At 44.3% G+C, this 20072-nt stretch overlaps 1 protein-coding gene across 1 annotated transcript; it reads left to right on the top strand.

Annotated features, from left to right (window-relative positions):
• Positions 1-1579: 1579 nt before the first annotated feature.
• LOC130120987 (acetylcholine receptor subunit alpha) lies at positions 1580-12180 on the top strand. The gene is made up of 10 exons (XM_056289813.1): positions 1580-1584; positions 1691-1719; positions 2459-2613; positions 2702-2746; positions 5470-5579; positions 6308-6503; positions 6708-6945; positions 11288-11511; positions 11721-11960; positions 12052-12180. Exons 1-10 carry the CDS (start codon positions 1580-1582, stop codon positions 12178-12180), a joined length of 1371 nt encoding a protein of 456 aa, XP_056145788.1.
• The last annotated feature ends 7892 nt before the right edge of the window (positions 12181-20072 follow it).

Genomic DNA, 20072 nt, shown 5'->3' with positions numbered 1-20072 from the left:
CTGACCCATCACAAGCTCGGCAGGGCAGGGCAGGTGTAAAGTAAAGAGGGCGTATGGGGGTATAATGCCTGCCCATCTGGAAACACATGGCTGTCACAATATTTGGGAGATTAGAAAATCTGAATTTTATTTTTTATTAATTTTTTTTCAGTATTTGTATCCATCAAATCATTATCTAATGTCATATGATTGTTATATTTACCACATGTAACTGGAAAACACCAGTATTGTGACAGCTTTGTGACCAATACTGGTCACAGTATACCAGTATCGCAGTATATTATGAATAATACCCAGTTTCACATTCACATTAGCCTGTCAAAATAATTCACATGCAAAAGAATCTTCAAAGAAAGGATTGCATGAATTCTGAAAGGTTGCAAATGCGTATTCTTGACTGAACTAAATTAAACATCACCCAAGGACATGACCTCATATCTCTGGAAAAAAAAAGGCACTAGCTGTTTAGGCTGACACGAGGACATCAGCGGCATCATAAGTGGGACCCCTCACCAGACGCCACTCGTTTAAGAAGCAGCTAGGGGGCCACAGCTGTATCTCAGTGTTGTTTATGGCCCTTTTTATGACGGGATATTTCAGTCATAGATTACTCTGGCATGCGGGGCTTACAAGACGTGACGAAATACGTGGCCCTCTCAAATGACAACTGCTGGCAGTCGGTCACAGATGGTGTCGGAGAAAAACAATACCTCTGCCGCTCAAGAACTTGGAAGTTGTAAGTCAACGAGTGCCAGTACTGGGAGTAGTGTTACTAGGTAGAACCTTTTTTCTTTTTTTTTTTAGAAATTAGATTTAGTTATCGGATACCTGGGAATTACAAGAAATTATTGGCAAAATGAATGTTGCATTTTTCATTTTTTATCTAATGATCCTGGCAGGTAAGGAATGATGTCAAGTAAAGTGGGTGCATGCTGGTTATCCACAGGGATATTAATGTCTTTTTAGTTGTTTTATCTCCAAGATACTTGTCTTAAGTTTTTTTTTTTTTTAAATCAATAATTATTAAAGCTCATGTCATTGTTTTTTTTATATAATTTCTTGTTATATACATCATAACAGTTGATAGGCCGCTGTGTTCATCATAAAGTCATTGAATTATACGTGCACAGACAGCAGTGGGGAATTTTTCATGTCTAGCAAGCATGCTCTTTGATTGACAAGGACATATGTGCCTTGTTTTTTTCCCCAACCTGCGGCTTTTCTGCGACCACATACTCCCTTTTATCATGAAATTACCTGATGCACGAGCGATTTCCAGATTCACTGAGTTAAACATCTCAAGGCTCCTTCCACCATTCCAGGAAAACGTCTCTGTAAAATAACCCTCATTTCAAGGTCAGGTAGAAGATGAGAGGGGACACCGTGCCGGCTTATGTCACAATACGGAAGCGGAAATGGTGTTTGGTATCTGCTGAAGCGGACATGAAACACTATCTCTATTATTTCATATCTCTCACTGCCAGCATCTCACTGTAGATCACCGGGTCCTCTGATTTATTTAACTAGTTATCAACGAGGCTGAAGATGCTTGTTGGACATACTAAAGGTTTGCTATGACATGGGGTAAGCCTATTTTCAGTTGATAATAAATCTGGTACCATCCGGTATCAGCTGCACGTCTACAACTTTATAATTATTCCAACACATTCACCTCGGGCTCTCTTTACAGCTTCATTGACAACTGTGTAGTCAGCAAAGGTATCCCCCCCAACTTTTTCCCCCCCAAATTATTTCCGGCCCATTACTCCACTCTTCCGATCCGTTCTGGTCGCTGCTCCACCCCCTCTGCCGATCCGGGGAGGGCTGCAAACTACCACATGCCTCCTCCCATACAAGTGGAGTCAACAGCCGCTTCTTTTCACCTGACAGTGAGGAGTTTCGCCAGGGGGACGTAGCACATGGGAGGATCACGCTATTCTCCCCAGTCCCCCCCGAACAAGCGCCCCGACTGATCAGAGGAGGCGCTAGTGCAGCGACCAGGACACACACCCACATCCGGCTTCCCACCCACAGACACAGCCAAATGTGTCTGTAGGGACGCCTGACCAAATCAGAGGTAACACAGGGATTTGAACCGGCGATCCCTGTGTTGGTAGGCAACGGAATAGACCACCACGCCACCCGGACGTCCCAGCTGTTTCTTATTTTGACGGCAGATCTTCTCTTAAATGAGTGTACAGTATATTTTCGAAAATCTAATTTTTAAGTCCAGACATGGTTTATTACAATACTACTCCTGGAAAAATCCAAGTTGCTACCGCAAACCGAAACAGTGGTCGCTGCTAATATGTACATTAATCAAAGAGAAAAATGACACACGAATGGGATTTAAATCTGAAATGTTGGTGCGAGTCCACATTTCTCCGTCCCGGGTTCAGTAATATCTGTTGTTAGATGCCATGAGCCTGTACCCCCCGCATGTAGCCTACCGTTTAAGTGTTTGTCGTAGGCGCTGCTTGGGCCTCCAGTGATGAAACCCGCCTGGTTAAGACCCTCTTCACGGGCTACAACAAGGTCGTTCGTCCCGTCAATCACTTCAGGGACCCGGTGGTCGTTACGGTTGGCCTTCAGCTCATTCAGCTCATCAGCGTGGTGAGGCGTCGCTTCAGTCTGCATCGCCACATGTCTGTTGTGGTTCTCTGTCGACACCAATCTGAACCAAATTTGTCCCCACCTGCAGGACGAGGTCAACCAGATCGTCAGCAGCAACGTGAGACTGAAACAGGTTTGCGTTATTTCTAGCAGATTTCTGGTATTGCCTCGAAGGCGAGGCACCGAGAAATAGCGTAAACAAAGTTCAAACTATTCTTAAGTATGTAAATGTAATATGACATGGGCAACAATATATTATATACCTAGCTGAAAAATATAAATTCTTCCTGTGATGTCGGCCTTTGACCGCACATGGTCCAACACTGACTAACAATACAAACAGCATGCTAGCTTACTATACCTGATGGCGGCTCAAAAGTAGGGCTGTCTCGATTATTACACAATCGCCCGGTCGCGATTATTTGACCTGACCGAGACCGTTTTGCATAATCGTTAGAATCGTTTCCATTCGTTTGTATAAAAACAGCTGGATGAAACTAACAGAAACGCCATATTTCCATCACCGTTTCCGTTTGTTTGACTGGCGCTCTTTTAATGTCATCTTGTTGCGCCCCTTGCGCGACGGCTTAATGGCACATTTGACCTGACCTCGATCGTTTTGCATAATGGTTAGAATCGTTTCCATTCGTTTGCATAAAAACAGACGGATGAAACTAACAGAAACGCCATATTTCTATCAGAATTTCCGCGTCGTTTCTCACCGTTTGACTGGCGCTCTTTTAATGACGTCATCTTGTTGCGCCCCTTGCGCGACGGCTTAATGGCACATTTGACCTGACCTCGATCGTTTTGCATAATTGTTAGAATCGTTTCCATTCGTTTGTATAAAAACAGACGGATGAAACTAACAGAAACGCCATATTTCTATCAGAATTTCCGCGTCGTTTCTCACCGTTTGACTGGCGCTCTTTTAATGACGTCATCTTGTTGCGCCCCTTGCGCGACGGCTTAATGGCACATTTGACCTGACCTCGATCGTTTTGCGTAATTGTTAGAATCGTTTCCATTCGTTTGTATAAAAACAGACGGATGCAACAAACAGAAATCCTATTTCCATCAGAATTTCCGCGTCGTTTCCCACCGTTTGACTGGCGCTCTTTTAATGACGTCATCTTATCGCGCCCCTTGCGCAACGGCTTAATGGCACATTTGACCTGACCTCGATCGTTTTGCGTAATTGTTAGAATCGTTTCCATTCGTTTGTATAAAAACAGACGGATGCAACGAACAGGAATCCTATTTCCATCAGAATTTCCGCGTCGTTTCCCACCGTTTGACTGGCGCTCTTTTAATGACGTCATCTTGTTGCGCCCCTTGCGCGACGGCTTAATGGCACATTTGACCTGACCTCGATCGTTTTGCGTAATTGTTAGAATCGTTTCCATTCGTTTGTATAAAAACAGACGGATGAAACTAACAGGAATCATATTTCCATCAGAATTTCCGCGTCGTTTCCCACCGTTTGACCGGCGCTCTTTTATTGACGTCATCTTATTGCGCCCCTTGCGCAACGGCTTAATGGCACATTTGACCTGACCTCGATCGTTTTGCGTAATTGTTAGAATCGTTTCCATTCGTTTGTATAAAAACAGACGGATGAAACTTGACAGCCCTAGGAAAGAGGTATGGATAACTGCAATGGTGTGATAACACGGAGTTTAGCAAGCGAGCAAGTTTGGTAATGCAAACAAACCAATACAAAAGCGATGCATTGTAACATGCACACACTATTTATTTTTTTTCTTACTTTATTGATACTTCAAATACATTCAAACAGAGCAAAATAGAGACACACGAGACACCATAAAAACAATAGATTGAAGATAAAAAAACCCCAATAAAGACACAAAAGAGAAAAGCAAATTATAAAAATAACAGAAAATAAATAAAGGCGAGATCATATTTTATGTAAACAGATTCAGAGATTTGCAGATGTTGATAGTTTGTAAAGCCTTTGTGTTTTTTTGAAGTAGAGATTGTCCTTTTATATTGTTCAACTTCTTTTTTAAGTGCAAAGAGTTCAGGCTTTCTGTTGGAGAATTTACATTTATGTATATGAAACTTGGCTAAAAATAAAAGCATATTTATAAAAAAAAAAGTGCATCACCATCTTTGTGATTAAAATTATGAAAACCAAAAATAACATTCTTATAGTAAAGGTGAAAATCGGAAAAACATGCACACACTAAAGAGAAAGTTACTGTCTGCAGGAACCGTTTTGACGCGTCTGTCTTACGACATATCTTAGTATGAAATCCTCAGCAAGGCTTTTTACCGGATCCCCTGATCTGATCTGAGGCCTAACAAGTCTTTCAGTTATCATTTATCTTTTTCACGATGAATAATCTCATACACTTCAAATCCCGTTACGTAATTACTCGAGTTCCTCTTGCTTCTGAAACACGTTTTGGAAAATGTAATTTCAAAATGTGATCTTGACGTTAACCTTTTGCCTGCGTTGGCTAAATACGCTGCAATAAGTCATCGAGTCTTTTTATTCTTCAAACTTAAAAGCTCTCACACAAGCAGGGGAGTTAATTGAAACATTTTTTTAATCAACTTAGTGAAATGCTCTGTTTTCCTGAAACAAGAAAAAAAATCATGAATTAAGATTTTATAACTGAATATAACACAAAATGAATGATTGTAAGTTAAGGTTTGGTTAAGGTATTGTTCATTACAGTGTACCAAAGACAAATTGAAGGTGATTATTCTAAATATTTTATATATAATCTAATCGATATATGTTACTCTATATATTTTACCAACCGCAGGTCAGGAATATTGTGATTTTATGTTGTTTTGTGCACCTCACATTATCTCTTATTTGTCCAGCAATGGAAGGATGTGAACTTGCAGTGGGACCCAGAGGAATATGGTGGCATCACAAAGATCAGAGTCCCGTCTACTGACATTTGGCGGCCTGATCTGGTTCTTTACAATAAGTAAGCTTTTCGGCCATATTTGATGCAAACATCCCATTTTGAAATCCTTTATCACTCACTATGACCTACTTCACTTGCTGTATTGTGAGTAAATTCAAGCCACCTGGGAGGCTCAAAACACGACTGACATGTTTTGAAGCATTTCCCAAAGCTCCCCACTTCGAAGCACGTAGTGAGAAAGGCGTGAGCCTGCACACTAGGCAAAACCTGACACGTTTGTGCATGGTTTTTTTCTGCATTTATCTTAAGAAAATGAAAATAAAAATCAACAAAACCCAACAGGGGGAAATCTGCTTTTTGAATGGAAAATCGTTTTTTTTTCCAAGTGGAATTTTCCATATATATATATTTTTACTGGTTTTGACACACCATACAAAGCAAAGGCTGGGCGCAGTGATTCTCCTTACAGACTCAAAGACACGGTAATCATGTTTGGAAGCATTTCCTGTTCTGCACATAGTGTGAAAGCTCAGATTGCATCAGGCTAAATCTGGCCTCTGCATTGCATGTGTGCCCCATACCATATGCTGTGGCTGACACACTGCTGTTTTTTTTTCCCCTGACAACCAGCTCGGCCACTGCCACAACCTGTGCCAGGCTGCGCTGTGGTTGGCTGGGCTGTGTGACTGCTGTGGTGGCAGGGCCGTACTCAGCCCCGGGCACTGATGTCTCCCTCTGTTAACATTAACTCCTGCATTGATGCTTGCCGTGTATATCTGTGCCCTCAGTGCTGACGGTGACTTTGCTATCGTTCACGAGACAAAAGTGCTGCTGGAGCACACTGGCATGATCACGTGGAATCCCCCTGCCATCTTTAAGAGCTACTGTGAGATCATTGTGCTGCATTTCCCATTTGATCTCCAGAACTGCACGATGAAGCTGGGTACCTGGACTTACGATGGCAACTTGGTCGTCGTCAATCCGGTAATTGGAAAATAATCAGCCACTTTTTCCCCATCAACCACACCCCTTGAGCTTTGACTGGTCATGCAAACACTCCAAATGCCAAATCTGTTGCTAACACACACTGCTTAATATTTTGACAGGCTATCAAATGTAATCAAAAGAAACATGCATGACCTCAGTTGACTGTTGCTACACCTCTTACATTTCCTCTCTCTTCTCTAGGACACCGACCGCCCTGACCTCAGTAACTTCATGGAGAGCGGAGAGTGGGTGATGAAGGATTATCGCGGCTGGAAGCACTGGGTGTACTATTCCTGCTGCCCAGATACCCCGTACCTGGACATCACCTACCACTTCCTGATGCTGCGCCTGCCCCTCTACTTCATCGTCAATGTTATCATCCCCTGCATGCTTTTCTCCTTCCTAACTGGCCTGGTCTTCTATCTTCCTACGGATTCTGGTATGCTAACACCTTCTGCCGCGTCGTTTCACTTTCTGGGTTTGTGCGTAAGCAACAAATCCGTGTCATAACAACATCCAGCAAAAACAAAGTGGCAGCAGGTACAGAGGACAGCTACAAACTAGATGTTCAGTTGTTTGATCCTTTGTATTAGTGAGTATGTTCCAGCTGTTAACCTCTCTGGGCGCACTTGCATATATAATGCCAACTATTAATACCCCCCCCGCCTTTTGCTCCCAGTTACCCCACTCCTCCGAGCCCTCCCGTTCATTGCTCCACCCCCCAACGCCCCGCCGATCCAGGGAGGGCTGCAGACTACCACATATCTCCTCCGATACATGTGGCGTCACCAGCCGCTTCTTTTCACCTGACGGCTGGGAGTTTCGCCAGGGGGACATAGCGCATGGGAGGATCACGCTACCCCCCCCCAGTTCCCCCTCCCCCTGAACAGGCACCCCGGCCGACCAGAGGAGGCGCTAGTGCAGCGACCAGGACACATACCCACATCCGGCTTCCCACCCGCAGACACGGCCAGTTGTGTCTGTAGGGACGAACTGCTACTGTTTAAGAAGAAAAAGAAAGCCACTTTATTTTGTCATTGTAGGTTACAATGAAATGTGTTCTCTTTATTTAACCCATCCTATTGTATAGGAGCAGTGGGCAGCTGCAGCGCCCGGGGACCAACTCCAGTTCTTCTTTCCATTGCCTTGGTCAGGGGCACTGGCAGGAGTATTAACCCTAACATGCATGTCTTTTTTTTTAAGTGCCCTTTAGCAGAGCACTGAATTCCCAAAGTACTCTAGGGGTTTCATACTGTACTGCACTCACACCTCTGTGAAGAGATGCATATAGAGGGGCACTGTGTGTGTGTATGTGTATCTTCGAAGGATATGCAGAAAAGCTAACTCCGGTCATCCATGGATGCTGGAAGTGAATTCGGCATTTTCACCTGAATCCCCGGTTTGAGTCAACTGTTTGTGAAGCGCTTGTCCCCTGTCCTGACTGTCAGAGAGGTGTCCCTGCACTGGCCGGGGCAGAATCCCACCGTGATCCTGCTCACATCTGGCTGCGTTCCCGGTGTGGAGGTCTGCCTCATTACCCAGGGTCCCTCTGTGCTGTCGTGTCTGCAAGCAGGCTTGCGCTTTAATGTATAATACATCACTCGACGCCTGCTTCTGATACGCCTGCTGACACGGCGCTGTGGAGAGCGCCAAAGGGGGTCCTCCCCGGATGAACTGTTTTTATTGGGCAACAAAAACAGCATGTTTTTTTTCCTCCCCAAAATCGCACCGTACATCGCATGAAAACGGTGGTTTTAGAATAACAATGCAACCGGTTATTTTCTTGCCCGGTGCGGGATTCGATACTGAGTGTACCGCACAAGGCGACGTCACTAACCGCTCGGCTAAAGGGTCAGCCCCGTTAGCTAGGGGCTAACGTGTCTTATTAGTAGTTTACAGTCCTCACCCTCCCCGGAAGCTTTGTTATTCCCGCGCTCCGAAGAGACTTCTGAGGATCTGCACACTTCCGGATCCCACCGCTGCCACCAATGTAACCGGTTATTTTCTTGCCCGGTGCGGGATTCGATACGGGGTGTACCGCACCACAAGGCGACGTCACTAACCGCTCGGCTAAAGGGTCAGACCCGGACTAACTTGTCTTATTGATAGTTTACAATAATAAAAAAGGTCACAACGCTCAGATCTTAACGATAGAACGGGTAGGATTTGTCGGTTGTGGTTTGTAAACGCAGCGGTGAAAGTTAGGCCCCGCCCCCCAGCGCAACGACACCGGCAGAACACGCCCCCCAACGCAATAACACCGGAAGGACACGCCCCCTCAGCTCAACACCACCGGGAAGAACAGGCCCCCGGGCGCGACGCAACGACGCCGGAAGGACACGCCCCCCAGTTCAACGACACCGGAAGAACACGCCCCCTGACAGCGGTTGCCAGAACGCACCCCGGTGTGCAGGCCGACTCCGCGTCGCTCTTCATCTCCATCCTCCCCTTCAGGGCTCGCCAGCGGCTGAAAACCAGCCCCAGATTCGCTCCTGTTCTGGAGCGAGACTTGTCCGCCTGGCGGTTCGCCTCGCTGTGTTTTCCCGCGCCGTGTCCGCCATTGTCGTAGCGTCCTCTTGGATGCGTGCCTACGATGTGGATCTGGCACCCGGTCGCTGCTACGAGTCCCGCCGCCCGAAGGTTAACGCCCAGAAACGTCCCGTACACAGCAGACCCGGCAGAGGACAGGGTCCCTGCTGCAGAAGCACCCACCGCCCCACCAGTGGCGCCCCCAAGGGGTGGCCAGGGGTGGCCACGGCCACCCTGATACTATCCCTGGCCCCCCCCCGCTGGCCCCCCCAGCCACGAGTCGCATATGCAGAATATGCTTCTGATTATGCATAATAAGCTTCTATCTGATATCTTACATTAGGTGCTGTTCATTTAAATCAGTAATGTATATTTTTCTTAACTCTCATATTGACAGTTTTCCACTAGCCTATACAGTACACTACAACAGCAGCACAGAATTCCCGAAATTCAGTCATGGCTTTTGGTTTTGGTGTGCCACCCGAAGATTTTCAGTGGCCCAATTTGCCCCCCCCCCCTATGAACCATTTCCGGGGGCGCCACTGGCAGTCACGCGTCTCGGGGGTCACAAGCGACGAGCGGGAGGGATTATTTTTGCATGAGTCTCCACATCGATTTTTAGGAAAATCCTGCTCGTTCTACCTCTTAACTTTAATTTTCTGTGATCTGGGTGTCAGACAGACCCCGTTCTGATAATCTCATAGACTTGGCCTTGTTTCAAAAGTACGGGGGGGGGGGGCTTGGAGGGGGGGGCTTCTGATTTGATGGCTTAGAAACAAGTCAAACATTGGACAAGGATGAAAGAAACGGCTTTCCCTTGTGGCCACGTTGACATTGTTGAGTGAGTCGGTCTATATAATGAGCCCCCCCCCCCAACCTCACCCCACCCCCCACCCTGGCGCGGCGAGGTGTTTATCCTAAACTCCTCCAAGGATGTGTTCAGATAACACAAATGCCACAAATAAAACATTCATTGAGAATTATAGTGTTAGTTGATGACATATCTCGATATAGGAACGAATGATGATTTATTTCGAACATGTAGATAAACAGGGTATAATTTACACATAATCCATCGCCAATAATCTGAAGTGATCGACAAATCCACACGTCAGACTCAGCGAACAGATCTCCATACGCGTCAGATTATTTGTCACATGTTGGAAAAGCGGAGGGAGGAAGTTATACACTTATTCTCTTCTACCCCTTCTCACCTACCCTTAGGTTAATTCAGCTACTACGCACATTTCAAGCTCTATTCCCACTGTACTGTATAGTTCAAATTCAATGCAAATTGTGCTGCACAATACTAACCCAACTACTGTGAACAATGAGAGAAAAAGGGGGGAAAAAACACATCCCAATGTCATGTACCAAGAATTAACAGATCCCAATGCTACGTACAACCCAAATATCCACTCACACATATATATATATATATATATATATATATATATATATATATATATATATATATATATATATATAATCCAGTGAGTCAAGTACTTGTACTGGATTATATATATATATATGGTAACACTTTAGTATGGGGAACATATTCTAAGTCAAAAAACTTAATTACTAGTGAATTAGTAACGATCAAGATGTCACTGTAGTATGGGGAACATATTCTAAGTAACAAAAACTTAAGAGTAATTTAACAGTATGAACACTTGTAGTTTTGTGTGTTGTTATGTAAGAACAGACCATATTCATTAAGTGTTAGTAAGGGAGAATAACTCTTCTTGTGGTACTACCACCTTATAAAGGCCATACAATACTTCTGAGGCCATAGAGGGAAAACTCATAGTTAATGGCTTACTGGTTGTATAATAAGGCCATGCAGAATACGGCATTAATAAGTGCTTAATAAAGACCAATGAAGAGCCAATATGTTGCTAATTTGCATGCTAATACGCACCTAATTAATGGTGTATATGTTCCCCATACTAAAGTGTTACCATATATATATATATATATATATATATATATATAGCCGACAAGGACACTGTCACTTCCCAACTCATCTGAATGTACAACATGAATTATCTAAAGGCCATCCTGTTCTCTGTACCGCGTCCTCTGATTTACTGCTTACAAATCAGAAGTTACATGGTCTCACAACTTACCTGTATTCACCTGAACAAATTCACACGAAATTGGAATGATGGAACCTTAAACAGTTGCACTCAGTGACTAACTCTTACAGATGGCAGATAACGAAGGTTTCCGCTGTGCCCTCTTGTCCCGAGGTGAGAAGATGACTCTCAGCATCTCCGTTTTGCTATCCCTGACTGTCTTCCTGCTGGTCATCGTGGAGCTGATCCCTTCCACCTCCAGTGCTGTACCGCTCATCGGAAAGTACATGCTCTTCACCATGGTCTTCGTCATTGCCTCCATCATCATTACCGTCATTGTCATCAACACCCACCACCGGTCGCCCAGCACTCACACCATGCCTGACTGGGTCCGCAAGGTGGGCAGGGGTGCTAGATGGCCCAGATGTTTTATTATTGCATTGCGGGTTCGAAAGCTGCTGCCAGAGTTTGGCCGCATGTGAAGAGCATCGTGTCAGTCTCATCCTTTGCACTGTAGTGCCATCTTGTGCTGGGGGGGAGGAAACTGTCATACTGCCTAACCCACTTCTGTGCACTGCCTGACCTTGTTTGTTCACCCTCTTCTCAGATTTTCATCCAAACCATCCCGAACATCATGTTCTTTTCAACAATGAAGCGGCCAAGCAAGGAAAAGCAGAGCAAAAGCCACTACAACGCCGACTATGACGTCTCCGACATCTCTGGCAAGCCCACCCCTGCTACCATGACCTACCAGTCGCCCATTACCAAGAATCCTGACGTGCGCAGTGCCATCGAAGGGGTCAAGTACATTGCAGAAACCATGAGATCAGATGAGGAATCCAATAATGTAAGGTGTTTCATTATCCAGAGCGGGAGCAGGGTGGTGTTTTATTGCCCCCTGAAATGGTGAGTAACACTTTCTGACTCCTCTCTTGCAGGCTGCGGAAGAGTGGAAGTTTGTTGCCATGGTGTTGGATCACATCCTGCTGTGCGTGTTCATGGCAGTGTGTCTCATTGGCACATTAGCAGTGTTTGCAGGTCGTCTGATTGAGCTGAGCAGGCTCTAGGGGTCCCCATGATGTCTTTGCAGCTCCACGGTTTGACCTCTGTGCTTATTATTAGTATGTTGTGCGGTGCCCTATGCAAACAGGAGTCTTTGTTGTTAAGCTATTGTGTTTTGCCTGCAGCGTTACGACCCCATATGACCCCAAAGCCGGAGCAACTATTTCTTGTTTGTTTGCTGAGATACTTAACCAAGAGTGATACTTGTTATTTTAAAGACCCGAAATGTACTCTGTGTGCTTCTTGTTGCTTGTAAAAATAAATTAAAAAAAAGTTTAAAACGATTCAAAAGATGGGAAACATTTTAGACAGGGACAGCTACTATAGAGAGTGTGTAGGACCATGGACATGGAAAATAAGGTTTAATTGTTCCAGGTTTCAGCGAGTGCTGTTTGCATTGTATTGCCCCATGATTGTTTTTGAGCAAATTATTCTTCTACTCCTGGTGATCTGTGCAATGTTCGATGTCCCCACTGAGACAATGGTACCGTACGGAGGATATCTGCGAACAATGCATCAGAGGGTAGGTCCTGGGTTCGAGCCCCGGGGTAGTCCAACCTTGGGGGTCGTCCCGGGTCGTCCTCTGTGTGGAGTTTGCGTGTTCTCCCCGTGTCTGCGTGGTTTTCCTCCGGGGGCTCCGGTTTCCTCCCACAGTCCAAAGACATGTAGGTCAGGTGACTAGGCCGTACTAAGTTGTCCCTAGGTGTGAATGTGTGTGTGTGTGTGTGTGTGTGTGTGTGTGTGTGTGTTGACCCTGTGTGATGGTCTGGCGGCCTGTCCAGGGTGTCTCCCCACTTGCCACCCAATGACTGCTGGGATAGGCCCCAGCATCCCCGCGACCCTGAGAGCAGGATAAGCGGTTGGGATAATGGATGGATGGATGCCTCAGAGGGTATCTATCCCTCACAGCAAACCCACCAAACAGTCTCGGGTACAGCTCGGATGACAAGAACACAAAATAAGTGTCGTTAACGACCTCAACAGCTGACCATGTCATTCACAACTGACATTAAAGGCCCAGCATTTTGAAAGAATAGGTTGTTTCTAATAAGCACGAATGCGGCTCTGGCCTCTTGTGAATCCCACACCGGGATTCCAATGTTTATAGTGCACTTGGACCACAGACTGGACCACAGACTGATAAAGCACGTCTCCGTGCTTTATCAGTGTGGCGGGTGGCTGGTGGCGGGTGGCTGGTTTTGAATGTGTATAATAATAACTAGAAGAACCCCGCTACAATGTAGCGGTTTGGTTCTCCACCCGTCTAAATCTCCCTCCTCTTCATCCTGCCAGCTAACCGCCTTCCCCCTGCCCCTAAACCCCCCCCCCACTCCAACTCCCTCCCCCAAAATGCTCAGAATCATCTGAAATGCCGAGAAAAGTGTTTTTTAGCCATTTTTTGGAAAAATGCATATTTTGCATAATTATGCATAATTATATTTTAATTTTTCTGGTCCTCTCTGGAATACCTACCACCTTCAAAAAAAAATTAGGATCATAAGTGCATTTTTGCAAAAATGCATATCTTTTGCATAATGCCAAAACATTTCGAAGTCCCAGAAAATTTTTTATATATAGGTGAAAAAAATCAAAGATGCTCAGAATCACCTGAAATGCCGAGAAAAGTGTTTTTTAGCCATTTTTAGAAAAATGCATATTTTGCATATTTATGCATAATTATGCATAATTTTAATTTTCTGGTACTTTTCCCCTTACTCTCTGAGACAATACCTACCACCTCCAAAAAGAATTAGGATCGTAAGTATAAAAATATATGAGTAGATAAAATAACATGGAAATGATTTATTAACGCCAGGGCCTCCGAGGTCTGCTGTTTCATTAGAGGGCACAGAGGGTTTCAGTTAAACTAGGTTCTTAACATCTCGTTTATGTCATGGTCGTTCCCGGTTCCAGAGATTCCGGCCCTGGTTTCTACGTCTCACGTCTTGTCCTGCTCAGACAACACCCTCCCAGTCCGGGATCCTGTCCGGTTTTCCCCTGTTACCCATTTACCAAGCTGTTGTTGATTCAATCAAGTTTCCGTGTATTTAAGTTTGACAGTTTAGTTGGTTCGTTGTCAGAGCGTACCGTGTTTGTACCATGACGTCATCAGAGGCTGCGGGGGGGGGGGGCTTCTTGGGCTCCAGCCCCGGATGGTTTCTCAAAAGCCCCGAAACTTCTAGGCTTTTAAAATAACTTCCACTTAGTGTCACCTTCACTCGGTCTCTGGCTGGACCAGCACATCAGTGGCGCAGAAGTTCCATTACTGGGGAAACAGCGCCATCTATAGGTTGGCCCTCATATTGTCATGCTCCAAATGGATCCATCCATCCATTATCCAAACCGCTTATCCTGCTCTTAGGGATGCTGCAGCCTATCCCAGCAGTCACTGGGCGGCAGGCGGGGAGACACCCTGGACAGGCCGCCAGGCCATCACACACACACACACACACACACACACACACACACACAAAAACACACTTTCATATCTGGGGACAATTTGGTATGACTGATTCACCTGACCTACATGTCTTTGGACTGTGGGAGGAAACCGGAGCAGCCGGAGGAAACCCACACAGACACGGGGAGAACATGCAAACTCCACACAAAGGACCAACCCCAAGGTTGGACTACCCCGGGGCTCGAACCCAGAACCTTCTTACCGTGAGGAAACCGCGCTAACCACTGCACCACCATGCCGCTCTAGAGTAAAAGGAAGTTAATAAATTTGGTTTAATCTCTCTAAAGCTCCACATGCAGACAAATATGCACGCAGCCCCTCACCGATTCCCTCAGCTTGCTTTTTAGCCCACCTGGCTTGGTAAAGACGAGTCATCATTTCGAGTCACAAAAGTCATCGTTTCAGATATAAAGGGAACTTTTCCAAGAAACAGGAAACATGTTGCCATAGATTAACCCACAAGGCTACCACATGAGCCCCATTTTTTTCAGCCTATATTTGTTTATATTTTGGACCGCTCAGGTTGGACGGTTTGGAGACAAAGCAAGAGAGGCAAGATTGAGATGGCTTGGACATGTGTGGAGGAGAGATGCTGAGTATATTGGGAGAAGGATGCTGAATATGGAGCTGCCAGGGAAGAGGAGAAGAGGAAGGCCAAAGAGGAGGTTTATGGATGTGGTGAGGGAAGACATGCAGGTGGCTGGTGTGACAGAGGAAGACGCAGAAGACAGGAAGAAATGGAAACGGATGATCGGCTGTGGCGACCCCTAACGGGAGCAGCCGAAAGTAGTAGTAGATTTGTTTATATTTTGGAAAAAAAACAAGCTGACCGAATTGGTTGATCAGCCACAGCATGAAGATATGGGAAAGAGTAATAGAAGCTAGGTTAAGAGGAGGAGAGGTGATGATCAGCAGCAGCAGTATGGTTTCGTGCCATGAAAGAGCACCACAGATGTGATGTTTGCTTGAGAATGTTGATGGAGAAGTATAGAGAAGGCCAGAAAGAGTTACATTGTGTCTTTGTGGATTTAGAGAAAGCATATGACAGGGTGCTGAGAGAGGAGGTGTGGTATTGTATGAGGAAGTCAGGAGTTGCAGAGAAGTATGTAGGGGTGGTGCAGGATACGTATGAGGGAGGTGTGACAGTGATGAGGTGAACGGTTAGAAGGACAGATGGGTTCAAGGTGGAGGTGTGATTACATCAAGGATCAGCTCTGACCCCTTTCTTGTTTGCAATGGTGATAGGTTGGATGAGATCAGGCAGGAGTCTCCGTGGACTATGATCTTCGCGGATGACATTGTGATCTGTAGCGAGAGTAGGGTGCAGCCTGGAGAGGTGGAGGTATGCACTGGAGAGAAGAGGAATGAAAGTCAGTAGGAGCGAGATGAGTTATATATGCGTGAATGAGAGGGAGGACAGTGGAATGGTGAGGATGCAAGAAGTAGAGGTGACGAAGGCGTATGAGTTTAAATACTTGGGGTCAGCTGTCCAAAGTAACGGGGAGTGTGGGAGAGAGGTGAAGAAGAGAGTGCAGGCAGGGTGGAGTGGGTGGAGAAGAGTGTCAGGAGTGATGTGTGAGAGAAGGGTACCAGCAAGAGTTAAAGGGAAGGTTTACAAGATGGTAGTGAGACCAGCTATGTTATATGGTTTGGAGACAGTGGCACTGATGAAAAGACAGGAGGCGGAGCTGGAGGTGGCAGAGTTGAAGATGATAAGATTTTCACTGGGGGTGATGAAGAAGGACAGGATTAGGAACGATTATATTAGAGGGACAGCTCAGGTTGGACGGTTTGGAGACAAAGCAAGAGAGGCAAGATGGAGATGGTTTGGACATGTGTGGAGGAGAGATGCTGGGTATACTGGGAGAAGGATGCTGAATATGGAGCTGCCAGGGAAGAGGAGAAGAGGAAGGCCAGAGAGGAGGTTTATGGATGTGGTGAGGGAGGACATGCAGGTGGCTGGTGTGACGGAGGACAGGAAGAGATGGAAACGGATGATCCGCTGTGGCGCCCCCTAACAGGAGAAACACAAAGTAGTAGATTTGCATAGGACATAATTGTACTCCTGGAAAGTGTGAAGTCACCCTGAATCTAAAGTTATGTGTCATGTCTGTGTGGACAAGGAGGGAGGAAAAGAGAGCAGAGTGTCCAGGAGTAGATCAAATCAAGTAGCGTAAAATGATAATATATACCCATGCTGTTTATCCTACTATGCTATTCCCTGAAGAAATCTGATGTATTTTGAGTAAATGTTCTTCTGTTGGCCTAATATTCAATTCAGCGTACTGAAGGCCACGTTTACTTGATTGGCAGTTAGAGCAGCCCAGGTTATTACGGCGTGGATTCGAACATAGCAGATTTGTCAGCTTAACAGTCATCCTGTTCTTTGACACATCCTGGTGTCCTTCCACCTGGTGCGCCATCATAGTATAGCGAAAATAGGTTTCAAGGTTAGTAATGCTGTTTACGCCAAGTTCCTATCCTACCTATGTCATGTAACGTAGAAATAGCAATATCGGGGAATTGTGAAAACTAGTCATCCTCCACATTTGTTGTGTTACAGTTTCAGAATGATTGATTGAATGATATCGAATTATATATATATATATATATATATATATATATATATATATATATATATACACTACCGTTCAAAAGTTTGGGATCACCCAAACAATTTCGTGTTTTCCATGAAAAGTCACACTTATTCACCACCATATGTTGTGAAATGAATAGAAAATAGAGTCAAGACATTGACAAGGTTAGAAATAATGATTTTTATTTGAAATAAGATTTTTTTTACATCAAACTTTGCTTTCGTTAAAGAATCCTCCATTTGCAGCAATTACAGCATTGCAGACCTTTGGCATTCTAGCTGTTAATTTGTTGAGGTAATCTGGAGAAATTGCACCCCACGCTTCCAGAAGCAGCTCCCACAAGTTGGATTGGTTGGATGGGCACTTCTTTGAGCAGATTGAGTTTCTGGAGCATCACATTTGTGGGGTCAATTAAACGCTCAAAATGGCCAGAAAAAGAGAACTTTCATCTGAAACTCAACAGTCTATTCTTGTTCTTAGAAATGAAGGCTATTCCATGCGAGAAATTGCTAAGAAATTGAAGATTTCCTACCCCGGTGTGTACTACTCCCTTCAGAGGACAGCACAAACAGGCTCTAACAGGTACTATTTAATGAAGATGCCAGTTGGGGACCTGTGAGGCGTCTGTTTCTCAAACTAGAGACTCTAATGTACTTATCTTCTTGCTCAGTTGTGCAACGCGGCCTCCCACTTCTTTTTCTACTCTGGTTAGAGCCTGTTTGTGCTGTCCTCTGAAGGGAGTAGTACACACCGGTGTAGGAAATCTTCAATTTCTTAGCAATTTCTCGCATGGAATAGCCTTCATTTCTAAGAACAAGAATAGACTGTCGAGTTTCAGATGAAAGTTCTCTTTTTCTGGCCATTTTGAGCGTTTAATTGACCCCACAAATGTGATGCTCCAGAAACTCAATCTGCTCAAAGAAGTGCCCATCCAACCAATCCAACTTGTGGGAGCTGCTTCTGGAAGCGTGGGGTGCAATTTCTCCAGATTACCTCAACAAATTAACAGCTAGAATGCCAAAGGTCTGCAATGCTGTAATTGCTGCAAATGGAGGATTCTTTGACGAAAGCAAAGTTTGATGTAAAAAAAATCTTATTTCAAATACAAATCATTATTTCTAACCTTGTCAATGTCTTGACTCTATTTTCTATTCATTTCACAACATATGGTGGTGAATAAGTGTGACTTTTCATGGAAAACACAAAATTGTTTGGGTGATCCCAAACTTTTGAACGGTAGTGTATATATATATATACATATATATATATAGCTCCTTATTTGTTGAGCACTTTTCCTACCGTGAAGTGTTTCTTTTCATGAAGTTTTACACACACACACACACACACACACACACACACACACACACACACATATATATATATATATATATATATATATATATATATATATATATATATATATATATAATCCAGTGATTTAAGTAAATTCTTTATGAGACAGTGCAAGACTCACTGGATTATTTTGCTCCTTATTGTTGAGCACTTTTCCTAGCATGAAGTGTTTCTTTTCATGAAGTTTTACACACACACACACACACGCACACACACATATATATATATATATATATATATATAATCCAGTGATTCAAGTAAATTCTTTATGAGACAGTGCAAGACTCACTGGATTATTTTGCTCCTTATTTGTTGAGCACTTTCCCTTCCATTGAGTGTTTCTTTTAACAAAGTTATATATATATATATATATTTAATAATATTATATCGTACAATATATTATAATTTCACATTTGAATTGTTAACTGATGGATTTACTGAGTTATTTAACTACTCATACAATGTTCGGTAATTACCTTTTTGATGGGTTGGGAATCTCAACTTCTCGCCCGGAAGTCGCACGTCACAGTGACATCGCATGTTCAGTGAAAGCAAAACTTTATTTTCTCCATTTTTTTTATCATGTACATGTGTTTTTGACATTGCAACAATACAATGTCAGAGTTTGAGTACAGGGGAGGGTCAAAACATAAAAAAGTAATAATTACAGTCTAAATATAATACAAGGCAAAAAAGAGAATAAAATAAAATAGCTAAACAAGGAAAGGTTAACACCAAAAATAAACTTATGAGGTCGATGATCGGATGATGATAATATGAGCCACTATGTCAGGAGTCTGTCAGGGGGGGGAAACAACGTGAAATTAAGCAGTTCGTTTATCTAATGTGTTCAATGTGTTTTCCAAGATGAGAGATGTTTTCATTAATAACCTTTTTGCTACAAGTTATTTTGGTAAGGGACTCGGAAAAGAACATCAGATCAATGTAAAATAAGCGCATATTGGTCTTAAAAGTATTAAAAATGAGTAACGCAGAGTTTGTCCATAGCTTAGAGGAATAAGGACAATTGAAGAATGAATGTAGAATAAAGTCTCTGTTCCAGAATGAACACGGAAGTAGAACTGCCCGCGCACGTTATTATCTTTCCCACCTGGATTCCGGAAAGACCCGCCCCTACTCTATCTCTGATTGGCTAACCCTAACCATAACCAACCGAATCAACGGAGGCAACGAGTACTAAGCCAATCAGAGGCAGAGCTCCCGGAATGCGGGTCGGAAAAAAACAAGGCGTGACCCTGCGCGCTGCGGGAATATCAAAGCTCCGCCCCTTGACCCGTACTCTAAATCTGATTGGCGGAGCGCTCACTCGCAAAACCGGAACTAAGGTTGATTCAAGCTTGTTTATGCCGAAGCAACCACCTTCGACATGTGACCTACCTGACACGGAATTCGCACAGCCGTTAAGTGGACGTTTTGCGATCGTTCGTGATGGGACGTTTATTTGGAGCGCAACAGCGGCTCCCGT

The sequence above is a fragment of the Lampris incognitus genome, chromosome 11 (assembly GCF_029633865.1).
Source record: "Lampris incognitus isolate fLamInc1 chromosome 11, fLamInc1.hap2, whole genome shotgun sequence".
In the NCBI taxonomy this organism is placed as follows: Eukaryota; Metazoa; Chordata; class Actinopteri; order Lampriformes; family Lampridae; genus Lampris; species Lampris incognitus.
This window is presented reverse-complemented; position numbering and strand designations above follow the sequence as displayed.

Excerpts from the sequence above, each read along its gene's own strand:
- LOC130120987 (XM_056289813.1), top strand. Across the intron at positions 5,580-6,307 it reads GATCTGGTTCTTTACAATAA|TGCTGACGGTGACTTTGCTA; the intron begins GTAAGCTTTTCG and ends CTGTGCCCTCAG. Across the intron at positions 6,504-6,707 it reads ACTTGGTCGTCGTCAATCCG|GACACCGACCGCCCTGACCT; the intron begins GTAATTGGAAAA and ends TCTCTTCTCTAG.